Source organism: Chelonia mydas, chromosome 3 (assembly GCF_015237465.2).
Source record: "Chelonia mydas isolate rCheMyd1 chromosome 3, rCheMyd1.pri.v2, whole genome shotgun sequence".
Lineage (NCBI taxonomy): Eukaryota > Metazoa > Chordata > Testudines > Cheloniidae > Chelonia > Chelonia mydas.
In genome coordinates, this window is record NC_057851.1 from 87,224,427 (window position 1) to 87,239,058 (window position 14,632).

General features: G+C 43.9%; 1 protein-coding gene across 3 annotated transcripts in view; it reads left to right on the forward strand.

Annotated features, from left to right (window-relative positions):
- Window positions 1-276: 276 nt before the first annotated feature.
- DCBLD1 (discoidin, CUB and LCCL domain containing 1) overlaps window positions 277-14,632 on the forward strand; it is an 83,427-nt gene continuing 69,071 nt past the window's right edge. For 2 of the 3 annotated variants that reach the window (XM_037894688.2, XM_037894689.2), the window contains exon 1: window positions 308-644. In XM_037894688.2, coding sequence (XP_037750616.1) covers window positions 548-644 — 97 coding nt within the window. In that variant the 5' untranslated portion in view covers window positions 308-547. Of the gene's footprint in view, window positions 645-14,632 lie in introns of all 3 variants that reach the window. The other variant, XM_037894687.2, reaches the window with a different exon arrangement.

Sequence of the window (14,632 nt, forward strand, 5' to 3'; positions counted from 1 at the left end):
GGTCACTAGGCGCAGCATGGCCAGGGAGCTGCACGGTCCCGGGCAATGAGCTGGGCTGCAAGCAGGGCACCGCCACAAGCGATAGGAAGGACCCGCAGCTGCAACTCCAGCAGCCGAGGGAGAGGCACTTGTACCCGCTGGACCCTGGCCTGCACCTCTGCGGGGGGAAGAGGGGAGGGGAGGCGAGGCTGGGGGCCGCCCCGCAGCCCTGTCCAATGGGAACCGTGGTGCTTCCCGGCCTCTGGTTTCCTTTCCCCACCCCCAGCTCCTGGGTAGGGGGAGGAGAGATGCGGAGCTGCCGCCGCTCTCGAGAGAGAGAGAGACGCGGGCGGCGGGGCAGGAGGGAGCAGCCGCCTGTCGCACCGCAGCCCCTCGCTCGCCCAGCGCCCCTCGGGGGCAGGGGCCAGGCGGGTGAGCCCGCCACACGCAGACACCGGCTGCGGGGTTGGCAGGAGCCTCTCGGCGGCAGCGCAGCCCCCGGCGGCGAAGGAGCAGCAGCCGCGAGTGGGGAAAGTTGCCCCCCGCCCTCCCCTCGGGAGGCAGAGCCATGGGCTGCAGCGGGGGGCTGCGGGCTGCCCGCTCCGCGCTCCTGGCGCTGCTGCTCGGATTCTCTGCCCCGCCGTGGCTGCAGGCGGAGAAGCTGGGTGAGTCCCCCCCTTCCTCCGCGGGGAGCTAGCAGGGGGCACTGCCGGGGGGGGGCAGCAGAGCCAGCTCTGAGGGGGCCTGTCCCAGCCACACAAGGCTCAGGCTCTTGTCCCAGTCTGGTCCCCGACGCTGACTTCTGTGCCCAGGTGTTTTGTTGTGTGTGTTTGGGGGGGGGGGGGTTAGTATGAGGTTTTTCTTCTGCTCCCTCTTCTTCCCCTAGTGGCTTCCCCTTTGCTCCTTGGCTTGCTAACCCACGTGTGCGGGGGGGGGCGGGGGGTGTGCAAGGCAGCAGACTCTGCAAGCTCCTCTCAGCAGGAGCAGGACCTAGTGCCGTTGATCTAAGGCTAGAGAATGGGGCCCCGTTAGCGCCCCAGCTGCGAAAACTCCCAAACCCGTAGGTACCGGTGGTGGGTCGGAATCGGGATCCCTTCTCTGGTTTGCCAGAGCAAAAGATAACATTGAACTCCACGAGGACAAGGCTAAGAAAATGGGGCTACCAGCCAATGCTGCCCCTTGGCCGTTTTGCGGGAGGGGATTTCCTCCTTTGAGTCAGATCCTCCTTACTTCATCAATTTGCTTTATCTGTGGCAGCTGGGAGACTTAACCCTGCCAATCTAACCATGAATTATGGTTTCTTAGCTGGTCTCAGGGCTGTATATAGTTTGACCTGGTTAATCCATGCCTGATTTATCTGTGTGTCTGAGTATCCACAGGATTAAAGCGGTAATCAATCTTACAGTAACTACGATGATTTGTTAATCTTTGGTTAATTAGCTCTATTCTAAAGCTAAATAAACAAGGAAGAAAGACCTCAACAAGTTGTAGGTAATGTGCAGAGTTAATTTCTGCAAAGGTTTTCTGTTTTGCCTGGCTCTGATTTTACAGAATGATAGAGGATATACGTTATAAAGCACAGAGAGGAACATTCGAAAGGTACAGTACTTGTGCAGTGACCATCTTTGTAAAGAACACAGTCTCCATGCTATTAACTTTCATGCACTATGCTGATAGCCTTGATGCAGTTTATACAGCATTGTATACAGATGGATCCAATTGTGTATTTGCTTATTAAACAGAACTGCCTTCATTATTACTGCAACAAGTTCTGTAGAAACCCCACGAGACCGTGCAAGCACGCTTCAAATAAAACTTTATTACAGATGGTATACTCACCTGCTTGTCCTAATTTTTAAGTGGCTAACATTTTAATTTCCTGCACAATCAAAAGAGTATATAGTTACATTCAAAACTTGCAATCTTATTGCCATGGAACATCATCAGCACATGACAGGAGTAACCATACATCTTTCTTAGGAAAACTCACTAACAGCCAGCAGTTAAATAATTAATGTTGGAGTTTGTGATAATTATTAAAATGCAACCATAGCACCTCCTTAAGATAGGGGAAGTATATGCTTCACTCTGTACTATTATTTCAGTCTAGCTACAGATTCAAAAAGACATGGTGTGTGGGTTTACATTGTCAAGATTAGAAAGAAAAGGAGTACTTGTGGCACCTTTGTTAGTCTCTAAGGTGCCACAAGTACTCCTTTTCTTTTTGCGGATACAGACTAACGTGGCTGCTACTCTGAAAATTGTCCAGAGTACTATCCCAACAGTAATACTAAGAACTTCTTTGCCTTTAGCCTATTTGTGGAAAGACCATGTATAGAAAATGCATATGTTTTCTGAAACTGGATTTCTGATATGCATTCGCTAGCCTTTTGAAGCTGAAGTTTTGCATCAATCTAGTGGCCTTTGATTCTCAAGCTTTGTATACCTTTTCTTTTCTGACAGGTTTCAGAGTAGCAGCCGTGTTAGTCTGTATCTGCAAAAAGAACAGGAGTACTACTTGTGGTGCCTTAGAGACTAACCATATCTATAGATATCTTCTTACTATATGTTCCATTCTATGCATCCGATGAAGTGGGCTGTAGCCCACGAAAGCTTATGCTCTAATAAATTTGTTAGTCTCTAAGGTGCCACAAGTACTCCTGTTCTCTTTTCTTTTCTGTTTAGTATGCTTAATCCCATTATATATATTATATATATTTCCCCTCTTGGAGCTCCCATATGCCATCCCTTTGGCACATTACTCAGTTTTGAGACTCAAAATGTGTTATGGTGTAGGAAACACTTTAAAAGGTTTTTGTAAAACACAATCCAAGGGAGAGTCATTTAGCAATAACAATTTGCATTAAAATCTGGGTCCAGGTCTCCATGTGCAGAGAGTAAGTGGGGACTGTTTTTCTGATGTGGAATGTATTACAGAAGCACATACTGTCTGAGGAAGTCTCTGAAACTTGGATCTTTGTTACTCATTGAATAACTGTGGGAGAGGTGAGGTGGTTTGGAAACTGGTTTTAATTAAGGAAAACATCTTTTTAAGCTTAACTGGGCTTGGCCCCACTAAAAACAGTGCAGCTCTGACTCTTTATGAGTAATAAAGGATTTAGAGATTTAACATATTCTGTCCCTCAGTGATATCATGATTGTGGTTGCCTGTTCTCTGCTGTCAACTCCAAAATCCACTTCTCTCCCTAGCTGTTCAGCCTCTCATCTTCAACTCTGGTATCTCTTCCTGGATTTCCTTTCACCAGCTCAAATTCATGATCAAGAGGAGGCAAACCTGAACTTCTCACCTTTCTCCTTAATTCTTCTCCAGTCCCTCCTTTCACAGTTAAGGATTTAACTATCTTACCTGTTGCCCAGAATTACTAATTTAGGGCTAGGTTTCAGAGTAACAGCCGTGTTAGTCTGTATTCGCAAAAAGAAAAGGAGTACTTGTGGCACCTTAGAGACTAACCAATTTATTTGAGCATAAGCTTTCGTGAGCTACAGCTCACTTCATCGGATGATGAAAAAAAAAAGCTTATGCTCAAATAAATTGGTTAGTCTCTAAGGTGCCACAAGTACTCCTTTTAATTTAGGGCTAGTCTATACTGGCAACGTTACAGCACTGCCGCAGCATCGCTTTAACGTGGCTTGCGTGGTCACGGCGCACCTCCATGAGGGGAGTAGCTATCCGTGCTGGGAGCCGCTCCCAGCACTGGGGCACTGTCTGTACTGGCGCTTTACAGCACTGAAACTTGCTGCACTCAGGGGGTGTTCTTTAACAGCCCTGAGCGAGAAAGTTGCAGCGCTGTAAAGTGCCAGTGTAGACAAGCCCTTAGTGTTGTATTTGACTCTGTTTCTTTCCACCATGCACATCTGGGCTCTTGCCAAGTTCTTCCTCTTAGAACTTACAAAAGAAGTGGGGGGTGGGGGGGAGGGGCTGTAGGGGGGTAAGAAAGGACCTTAACGGTTGGAAAAGGTTGCGGGGGGGAAGCAAGGGGGAAAAGAGGAAACAGGACTTTACCTCATTATTGGTGGGATTTATTCTTGTAGAATTCAATCTGACATTTAAAATAAAATTCCTAGCTCTAACGAAAGCAAAGAGCAACTTCTGAATATCAGTCTGTGTTGTTCTGTCTTCATGAGTTCGTAGACAGCTATGGTCTGATCTCCACTTAAAATTGAGGTTGTCATAGCTGTGGCCCTGTGGGGTATGAAAAATCCCTGAGCTCCATAGCTATGCTAATGCTCTCCTGTTGGCTTAGCTCTCCCACGGACATAGCACTGTCTACATGGGGCATTAAGGTCAGTACAGAACATAAGAATGGCCATGCTGGGTCAGACCAAAGGTCCATCAAGCCCAGTATCCCACCTTATGAAAGTGGCCAATGCCAGGTGCCCCAGAGGGAATGAACAGAACAGGTAATCATCAAGTGATCCATCCCCTGTCGCCCATTCCCAGCTTCTGGCAAACAGGCTAGGGAAACCATCCCTGCCCATCCTGGCTAATAGCCATTGATGGACCTTGTGATGAGTTCGGTCACTGAGATCCCCTTGGGACTGTCACTTGATGTGCTGAAATTACCTCTGAGCCCGTTTTCCCTGCCACCTTGGGATTCCAGAACCCTGCCTTGTTGAGCCAGACACACTAACCTTCTGCAACACAAACCCAGGTCTGGGCCACACCCCCAGAGCTGCAGACTTTAACTAAAAACAGCTCAGCAAGTTACCTGTCTCCAGAACCCTGAAACCCAGCCCCCAATGGGATCCAAACCCTAAATAAATCCGTTTTACTCCGTATAAAGCTTATACAGGGTAAATTCATAAATTGTTTGCCCTCTAGAACACTGATTGAGAGAGATGCACAGCTGTTTGCTCCCCCCAATATTAATCACTTAACTCTGGGTTTATTAATAAACAAAAGTGATTTTATTAAGTGTAAAAAGTAGGATTTAAGTGGTTTCAAATAATAACAGACAGAACAAAGTAAATCACCACGCAAAATAAAGCAAAAACACACAAGTCTAAGCCTAATACATTAAGAAATTGATTACAGGTAATATCTTACCCTCAGAGATGTTCCAATAAGCTTCTTTCACAGACTAGACCAGTGATCCTCAAACTTTTGTACTGGTGACCCCTTTCACATAGAAAGCCTCTGAGTGCGATTTCCCCCCCACACACACATTAAAAACACTTTTTTATATATTTAACACCATTATAAATGCTGGAGGCAAAGTGGGGTTTAGGGTGGAGGCTGACAGCTCGTGACCCCCCCATGTAATAACCTCGTGACCCCCTGTGGGGTCTCGACCCCCAGTTTGAGAATCAGACTCCTTCCTGGTCCGGGCCCAATCCTTTCCCTGGTACAGATGCCCCCCCGATTTACGCAATTGTTCCATTCCAGAAAGCCTTGTGTAACTCGAATTTTGCGTAAGTTGGAAACGTATACCTGTATATTACACAAAAATTTCCACAACTTGAAAATCCTATTTCTGGCTTATGGAACTTTTTCCGTAAGTGCAAATTTGATAAGTCGGGTCTTGTGTAACCCGGGGAGCATCTGTACAGTCGTTGTTAGATCCAGCAGACATCTCAGGTGGTAAGAAGGGGTTTTCTCATGACTGGCAGCCCCTTTTGTCCTGCTCTACCCCCTTTCATAGCTTTGGTACAAGGCGAGAATCTTTTGTCTCTGGGTCCCCACCCCTCCTTCTAAATGGAAAAGTACCAGTTTTAAGATGGATTTCATTATCAGGTGACATGGTCACATGTCACTGTCAGACCCCTAGTTTCCATTTCCAGTGGGGTGGCCCACACGTACACAGGAAGGCTTTCAAGTAACTAAGGCCATTTACAACTGATTGTTTCTGAAGCACCCTTAATGGCCTCCACTTAATATGATTACATCAGTGATTCAAATTTATCTTATTCTCCTAACTCCAGATATAGAAATAATACATGCAAACAAATAGGGTGAACACACTTAGTGGATTACAAGCTTTCTAATGGCACCATACATTGAATTTCTAATGACACCATATATTGAATTTCATCTGCCATTTTATTGCCAAATCACCCAGTTTTGTAAGATCCCTTTGTAGCTCTTCGTAATCTACTTAACTGTCTTGAGTAGTTTTGTATCCTCTGCAAATTTTGCCACCTCACTGTTTACCCCCTTTTTCAGATCATTTATGAATATGTTGAATAGGACTGGTCCCCATACAGACCCTTGGGGAACACCATTATCTACTTCTCTCCATTCTTACAACTGACCATTTATTTCCTATCTTTTAACCAGTTACCAATCCATGAGAGGACCTTTCCTCTTATCCCATGACAGCTTACTTTGCTTAAGAGCTTTTGGTGAGGGACCTTGTCAAAGGCTTTCTGAAAATCTAAGTACACTATATCCACTGGATTTCCCCCATGCTTGTTAACCCCCCTCAAAGAATTCTAGTAGATAGGGGAGGTATGATTTCCCTTTACAAAAACATGTTGACTCTTCCCCAACAAATTATGTTCATCTATGTGTCTGAAATCTGAAAATATTGTTCTTTACTATAGTTCCAACCAGTTTGCCTGGTACTGAAGTCAGGCTTATCAGCCTGTAATTGTCGGGATCACCTCTGGAGCCCATTTAAAAAATTGGATTGTCATTAGTTATCCTCCAATCAGTTGGTTCAGAAGCTGATTTAAATGATAGGTTACAAACCACAGTTAGCAGTGCTGCAATTTCACATTTGAGTTCCTTCAGAACTTTTGGGTGAATACCATCTGGTCCTGGTAACTTATTACTGTTTAATTTATCAGTTTGTTCCAAAACATCCTCTGATGACACCTCAATCTGGGACAGTTCTTCAGATTTGTCACCCAAAAAGAATGGCTGAGGTTTGGGAATCTCCCTCACATCCTCAGCCATGAAGGCTGATGTAAAGAATTCATTTAGTTTCTCTGCAATAGTCTTATTCATGAGTGCTCCTTTAGAATCTCAATCGTCCAGTGGGCCCACTGGTTGTTTAGCAGGCTTCTTGCTTCTGATGTACTTAAAAAAAAATTTGCTATTACTTTTTGAGTCTTTGGCTAGCTGTTCTTCAAATTCTTTTTTGACCTTCCTAATTATATTTTTATACTTTATTTGCTAGGGTTTATGCTTCTTTCTATTTTCCTTCCTAGGATTTAACTTCTACTTTTTAAAGGATGCCTTTTTGTCTCTCACTGCTTCTTTTACTTTGTTGCTTAGCCATGGTGTCACTTTTTTGGTTCTCTTACTATGTTTTTTAATTTGGGGTATACATTTAAGTTGAGCCTCTTTTATGGTGTCTTTGAAAAGTTTCCATGCAGCTTACAGGGGTTTCACTTTTGGCACTGTACCTTTTAATTTCTGTTTAACTAACTTCCTCATTTTTGTGTCGTTCCCCTTTCTGAAGTTAAATGCCACAGTGTTTGGCTGCTGTGGTGTTTTCCCCGCCATAGGGATGTTAAATTTAATTATGTTATGGTTACTACTACCAAGCAGTTCAGATGGTGGACCAGAAGCTGTGCTCCACTTAGGACTAAATCAAGAATTGTCTCTCCTCTTGTGGGTTCCAGGACTAGCAAGAAGCAGTCATTCAGGGTGTCAAGAAACTTTGTCTGCGTCCCATCCTGAGGTGACATGTACTCAGTCAATATGGGGATAGTTGAAATCCCCCATTATTATTGAGTGTTTTTGTATTTTTTCATAGCCTTTCTAATCTCCCTGAGCATTTCACAGTCACTATCACCATCCTGGTCAGATGGTAGGTAATATATCCCACTGCTATATTTTTATTATTCGAGCATGGAATTATGAGATTCTGTCATTTGATTCTACACTTTCTTTCACATATAGTGCCACTCCCCCACCATCACAACCAGTTCTGTCCTTCTGATATATAGCAAGTGGCTTTTTCACACCCCTGGGTGATGTAGTTATACTGAAATAAATGAGTAGCGTAGACCTGGCCTCAGGACCTTTCTCAGACCTGAAGAAGGGTCTATATAGCTCAAAAGCTTGTCTCTCACCAACAGAAGTTGGTCCAATAAAAAAATATTACCGCACCCACCTGGTCTCAGTAAAAATAATCTTCCTCACCAGCTGATATGACTCTGTGTGACTCCCTTCTTCAATACGCTCTAGAGGCTTTCTGTCTTCTTCCATGTCTCATTCAGGTTCTTCATCTTCAGCTTCTTCTTGCTTCAACACTGCCTACAAATTTGCTTTGGTTTCCTACTATTCAGCCCTAGACGCTTCACTTCAACTCTACTCACCGTCATGCATCTTTTGGCTGCTTTTTCCTCCTGCAGTTCTAAATTCTTTTTCATGCCATTTTGTATCCCTCAAACAGCCTCCCTGAACTTGTGCACCTAGTGACTTCACTTACTCCTTCAGATTTTTCTTCAAAATTCACTTTTTTCAGCTAGTAATATGCAATTAATCTCCACTTCAGCATTCCCCATTGTCATCCCTATGCCTGACAAGATAGTTTTGTAAAGCAAAACATAGAAGGACCAAAGAAGTTTCTCAGCATGGTTATTCAGATTATTATAATCGAGATTGTTGTCCCATCTCCCCGGATGCTTTCTCAAAACCTGAGAAAGTGTGGGGATAAAGTGAGAAATGCCAATAGCCAAGCAGAGTTGGACCTTGTAAAGGGAATTTAAAGCCAATAGTAAAGGCTTCTATAGCCGTATAAATAAGAAGAAAACAAGGAAAGAAGAAGTGGCGCTGCTAACCACTAAGGATGGGGTGGAGATAAAAGATAATCTAGGCATGGCCCACCACCTAAACAAATTCCTTGCCTCAGTTTTTAATGAGGCTAATGAAGTGCTATGAAGTAGTGGCAGGGTGGCTAATGGGAACAAGGATATGGAGGTAGAAATCTCCACCTCCGAGGTGGAAGTCAAACGTAAACAGCTTAATGGGAATGAATCGGGGGCGTCCTGGATAATCTCCATCCAAGAATATTAAAGGAACTGGCACATGATATTGCAAGCCCAATAGCAAGGATTTTTAATGAATCTGTAAACACGGTCGTACTATATGACTAGAGAAAATGCTAATATCATTCCTATATTTAAAGGAGAAGAAAAGTGATCTGGGAAACTACAGGCCTGTTAATTTGACAATTTTATGCAAGGCCTTGGAACAAATTTTGAAAGAGAAAGTAGTTAACGACATAGATTTGAATGGTAAATGGGATAAAATACAACATGGTTTTACAAAAGCTAGATTATGCCAGACCAACCTGATCTTCTCTGAGAAGATATCTGATTTTTTAGGCAAAGGAAATGTTGTAGATCTAAGATACACCTGTACCCCGATATAACGTGGTCCTCGGGAACCAAAATATCTTACTGTCTTTTAGGTGAGACCGTGTTATATCGGGGTAGGGAGAGGAACCGCTCCCCGCCCCAGCTCACCTCTGCTCTGCCTCCGCCTCTGAGAGCGCCGCAGCTGCTCCGCTTCTCCCTCCCTCCCTTCCAGCCTTGCTGCGCCAATCAGCTGTTTGGTGCGGGAAGCCTGGAAGGAAGAAAGGAGAAGCGGAGAAGTGGAGCAGTGGCGGCGTGCTCAGGGAAGGAGGCGGAGCAGAGGTGAGCTGGGGGGGCGGGGGGGCAGAGGAACTGCTTGTGGTAACATGAATTCGGATATAATGAGGTAAAGCAGCCCTGCTCCCCGGAGCGCTGCTTTACCATGTTATATCCGAATTCACATTATATCGGGGTAGAGGTGTACCTGCATTTTAGTAAGGCATTTGATGGAGTTCCACATGGGAAATAATTATTTAAATTGGACAAGGTAGGGATTAATATGAGAATTGAAAGGTGGATAAGGAACTGGTTAAAGGGGAAACTACAATGGTTCATAATGAAAAGTGAACTGTCAGGCTGGAAGGAGGTTACTAGTGGAGTTCCTGAAGGATTGGTCTTGGGACCAATCTTATTTAACATTTTTATTACTGACCTTGTCACAGAAAGTGGGAATGTGCTAATAAAATTTCTGGATGACACAACGTTGGGCAGTATTGCCAATACGGAGGAGGGCCAGAATATCATACAAAATAATCTGGATGACCTTGTAAACTGGAGTGGCAGAAATGGGATGAAATTTAATAGTGCAGTGTGCAAGGTCATGCACTTAAGGACTAACAATGAGAATTTTTGCTATAAAATGGGGATATTTCAATTGGAAGTGACAAAGGAGGAGCAAGACCTGGGTGTATTGGTTGATCACAGGAAGATGTAATGAGGCTGTGTTTAAGGCTAATGCAGTCCTAACATGTGTCAGGCAAGGTATTTCCAATAGAGACAGGAAAGTGTTAGTACCATTATACAAGGCATTGGTGAGACCTTATCTGGAATACTGTGTGCAATTGTGGTCTTCCAGGTTTAAGAAAGATGAATGCAAACTGGAACAGGTGCAGAGAAGGGCTACTAAGATGGTCTGAGGCACGGAAAACCTACCTTATGAGAGGAGACTCAAAGAGCTTGGCTTGTTTAGCCTAACCAAAAGAAGGCTGAGGGGAGATATGATTGCTCTCTATAAATAAATCAGCGGGATAAATACCAGGGAGGGAGAGGAATTATTTAAGGTAAGTACCAATGTGGACACAAGAACAAATGGATATAAACTGGCCATCAGCAAGTGGATTGAAATTAGACGAAGGTTTCTAACCATCAGAGGAGTGAAATTCTGAACAGCCTTCCAAGGGGAGTAGTGGGGGCAAAACCGTAACTGGCGTCAAGACTGAGGTTTATAAGTTTATGGAGTGGATGGTATGATGAGACTGCCTACAATGGCATGTAGCTGATCTGAAACTGCTAGCAGCAAATATCCCCAACAGCCAGTGATGGGACACTAGATGGGGAGGGCTCTGAGTTACTACAGAGAATTCTTTCCTGGGTGTCTGGCTGATGGGTCTTGCCCACATGCTCAGGGTCTAACTGGTCACCATATTTGGGGTCGGAAAGGAATTTCCCTCCAGGTCAGATTAGCAGAGACTGTAGGGATTTTTTGCCTTCCTCTGCAGCATGGGGCATGGATCATTTGTAGGTTTAAACTAGTGTAAATGGTGGATTCTCTGTAACTTGAAGTCTTTAAATCATGACTTCAGTAACTTGGTCAGAGGTTAGGGGGTCTATAATAGGAGTGGGTGGGTGAGGTTCTTTGTCCTGCAATATGCAGGAGGTCAGACTAGATGATCATGATGGTCCCTTCTGACCTTAAAGTCTATGACTCTGTGATTGTTCCTTCCCCTTTTAGGTCACAACACTAATTTCTTCCCCTCCCAGTTTAACTCGTAATGTTCTTAGGATAGGGATTTTATTTTACAGATGGCCACCTTTAGGGCAATATACACAATTTAATGAAATCATATTTTTTCACATATTGTGTAATTGGAGGAGAATAAGACTGTACATGTTTATCTTCCATACAGAATCAATTTGTTTTGATCAGTGATAAACTATTGAAAAGACAGTAAAAGGAAATAACACCATCATTTGTAGATATTTGAGAGTTAGTTGGTGTTGTGAGCACTAGCTTGAGTCTGTAAAGGCTTAGGTTCAAGACTAGCTTTGTTACAGTTATGTTCTTATTTAATGCTCTCCTATGACACAACTTGTCAAATCAGAAAACTTTGCACAAACTTCAAACAAGCAAACAAAAAAACACTTTCCACTGAATTCAGTAGGAATAGGATTGGGCCCCAAACTGTCTATTACAACAACAACAAAAATAACTGCATAATTTCTTCAAATATAGCCAGCACACAACTTTTCTGGAAGACTTTACTGGAGAGACAAACATCACCCAAGACAGTTTCATATCAGGGTAATTGTTAATGTCCTTTAAATGAATGTATTTCAGACTATGCAGAAGTGTTCTTTTTGCCATCACAGTAAATCTGGGAATTTTCAGACCAAATCAGTTTTCCAAGCTAAAGTTACAGGGTATTAAAATAGGCCTTTGTGTTGGAAGTTGGTTGGAAGCTCAACTATGAAATGGCTTCCACCTCTCAGTAGTGTTCTGTAATATTGCCTTTAATTGGTACTAGAACGTTGACTGAGCTTTGATTCAGCTGTATCAGTTGCTGCAGAAACCTTGTTTTCATACATTTTTTTTAATCAGCAGTATTCGAGTTTCTCATTACTACCACAAGCTACTTAAATAAATAGGTTTCAGAGTAACAGCCGTGTTAGTCTGTATTCGCAAAAAGAAAAGGAGTACTTGTGGCACCTTAGAGACTAACCAATTTATTTGAGCATAAGCTTTCGTGAGCTACAGCTCACTTCATCGGATGCATACTGTGGAAAATACAGAAGATGTTCTTATACATACAAACCATGAAAAAATGGGTGTTTACCACTACAAAAGTTTTTCTCTCCCCCCCCATCCCACTCTCCTGTACCTGTGCTGGTGACCTCAGGAGGTCATCTAGTCCAACCCCCTGCTCAAAGCAGGACCAATCCCCAATTAAATCATCCCAGCCAGGGCTTTGTCAAGCCTGACCTTAAAAACTTCAAAGGAAGGCGATTCCACCACCTCCCTAGGTAATGCATTCCAGTGTTTCACCAAACTCCTAGTGAAAAAGCTTTTCCTAATATCCAACCTAAACCTCCCCCACTGCAACTTGAGACCATTACTCCTTGTTCTGTCATGTGCTACCACTGAGAACAGTCTAGATCCATCCTCTTTGGAACCCCCTTTCAGGTAGTTGAAAGCAGCTATCAAATCCCCCCTCATTCTTCTCTTCGGCAGACTAAACAATCCCAGTTCCCTCAGCCTCTCCTCATGAGTCATGTGTTCCAGACCACTAATCATTTTTGTTGCCCTTCGCTGGACTCTTTCCAATTTTTCCACATCCTTCTTGTAGTGTGGGGCCCAAAACAGGACACAGTACTCCAGATGAGGCCTCACCAATGTCGAACAGAGGGGAACGATCACGTCCCTCGATCTGCTGGCAATGCCCCTACTTATACATCCCAAAATGCCATTGGCCTTCTTGGCAACAAGGGCACACTGTTGACTCATATCCAGCTTCTCGTCCACTGTCACCCCTAGGTCCTTTTCTGCCGAACTGCTGCCTAGCCATTTGGTCCCTAGTCTGTAGCGGTCCATGGGATTCTTCCGTCCTAAGTGCAGGACTCTGCACTTGTCCTTGTTGAACCTCATCAGGTTTCTTTTGGCCCAATCCTCTAATTTGTCTGGGTCCCTCTGTATCCTATCCCTACCCTCCAGCATATCTACCTCTCCTCCCAGTTTAGTGTCATCTGCAAACTTGCTGAGGGTGCAATCCACACCATCCTCCAGATCATTTGTGAAGATATTGAACAAAACCGGCCCGAGGACCGACTCTTGGGGCAATCCACTTGATACCGGCTGCCAACTAGACATGGAGCCATTGATCACTACCCATTGAGCCCGACAATCTAGCCAGCTTTCTGTCCACCTTATAGTCCATTCATCCAGCCCATACTACTTTAACTTGCTGGCAAGAATACTGTGGGAGACCTTGTCAAAAGCTTTGCTAAAGTCAAGGAACAACACGTCCACTGCTTTCCCCTCATCCACAGAGCCAGTTATCTCATCATAGACGGCAATTAGATTAGTCAGGCATGACTTGCCCTTGGTGAATCCATGCTGACTGTTCCTTATCACTTTCCTTTCCTCTAAGTGCTTCAGAATTGATTCCTTGAGGACCTGCTCCATGATTTTTCCATGGACTGAGGTGAGGCTGACTGGCCTATAGTTCCCAGGATCATCCTCCTTCCCTTTTTTAAAGATGGGCACTACATCCTTGAGTACCCTCGGATGAATTTCATCAGGCCCTGCTGACTTAAATACATCTAACTTATCTGAATATTCTTTAACCTGTTTTTTCTCTATTCTGGATTGCGTTCCTTCCCCTTTGTTGTTAATTGTGTTTAAGCATCTGTTCGCAATTATCCTTTTTAGTGAAGACTGAAGCAAAATAGGCATTAAACACCTGTCATCAATTATTATCTCTCCTTCCCTGCTGCACTTTTCTTCACCTTTCTCTTGCTCCTAATGTATTTATAGAACCTCTTCCTATTGCGGTTTATGTCCCTTGTCAAGTGTTATTCATTTTGTGCCTTAACCTTTCTGATTTTGTCTCTGCTTGCTTGCACTGTTCTGTTGTATTCATCCTTAGCAATTTGTCCAGGTTTCAACTTTTTCTTGGATTCCTTTTTGATTTTCAGGTCATTAAAGAGCTGCTGATGGAGCCATGTTGGCCATTTGCTATCTTTCCTTTGCATCAAGATGCTTTGCTTTTGTGCTTTTAGTATTGTCCCTTTGAGAAACTATCATCTCTCCTGAACTCCTTTATCCCTTAGGTTTTCTTTCCACAGGACCTTACATACCAGTTCTGTGTTTATTAAAGTTTGTTATGCTTCCGGGTTCTGATTTGCCCTCTTTACTTCCACTGGCCATTTTCCTTTTTTCCCCTCTCCCATTATGGGTGTCTATCTTACAGAGACCTTCTTGCTGCTCAGACTTCTGATCAGCTTTCATATCTCATCTTAAAAAAGACCAGGGTGAGTGTATGGGTGAGTGTGCTGATTTTGGAATTTTTTTCCACCAGGATATTTGACTTTAATTTCCAGGCAGGAT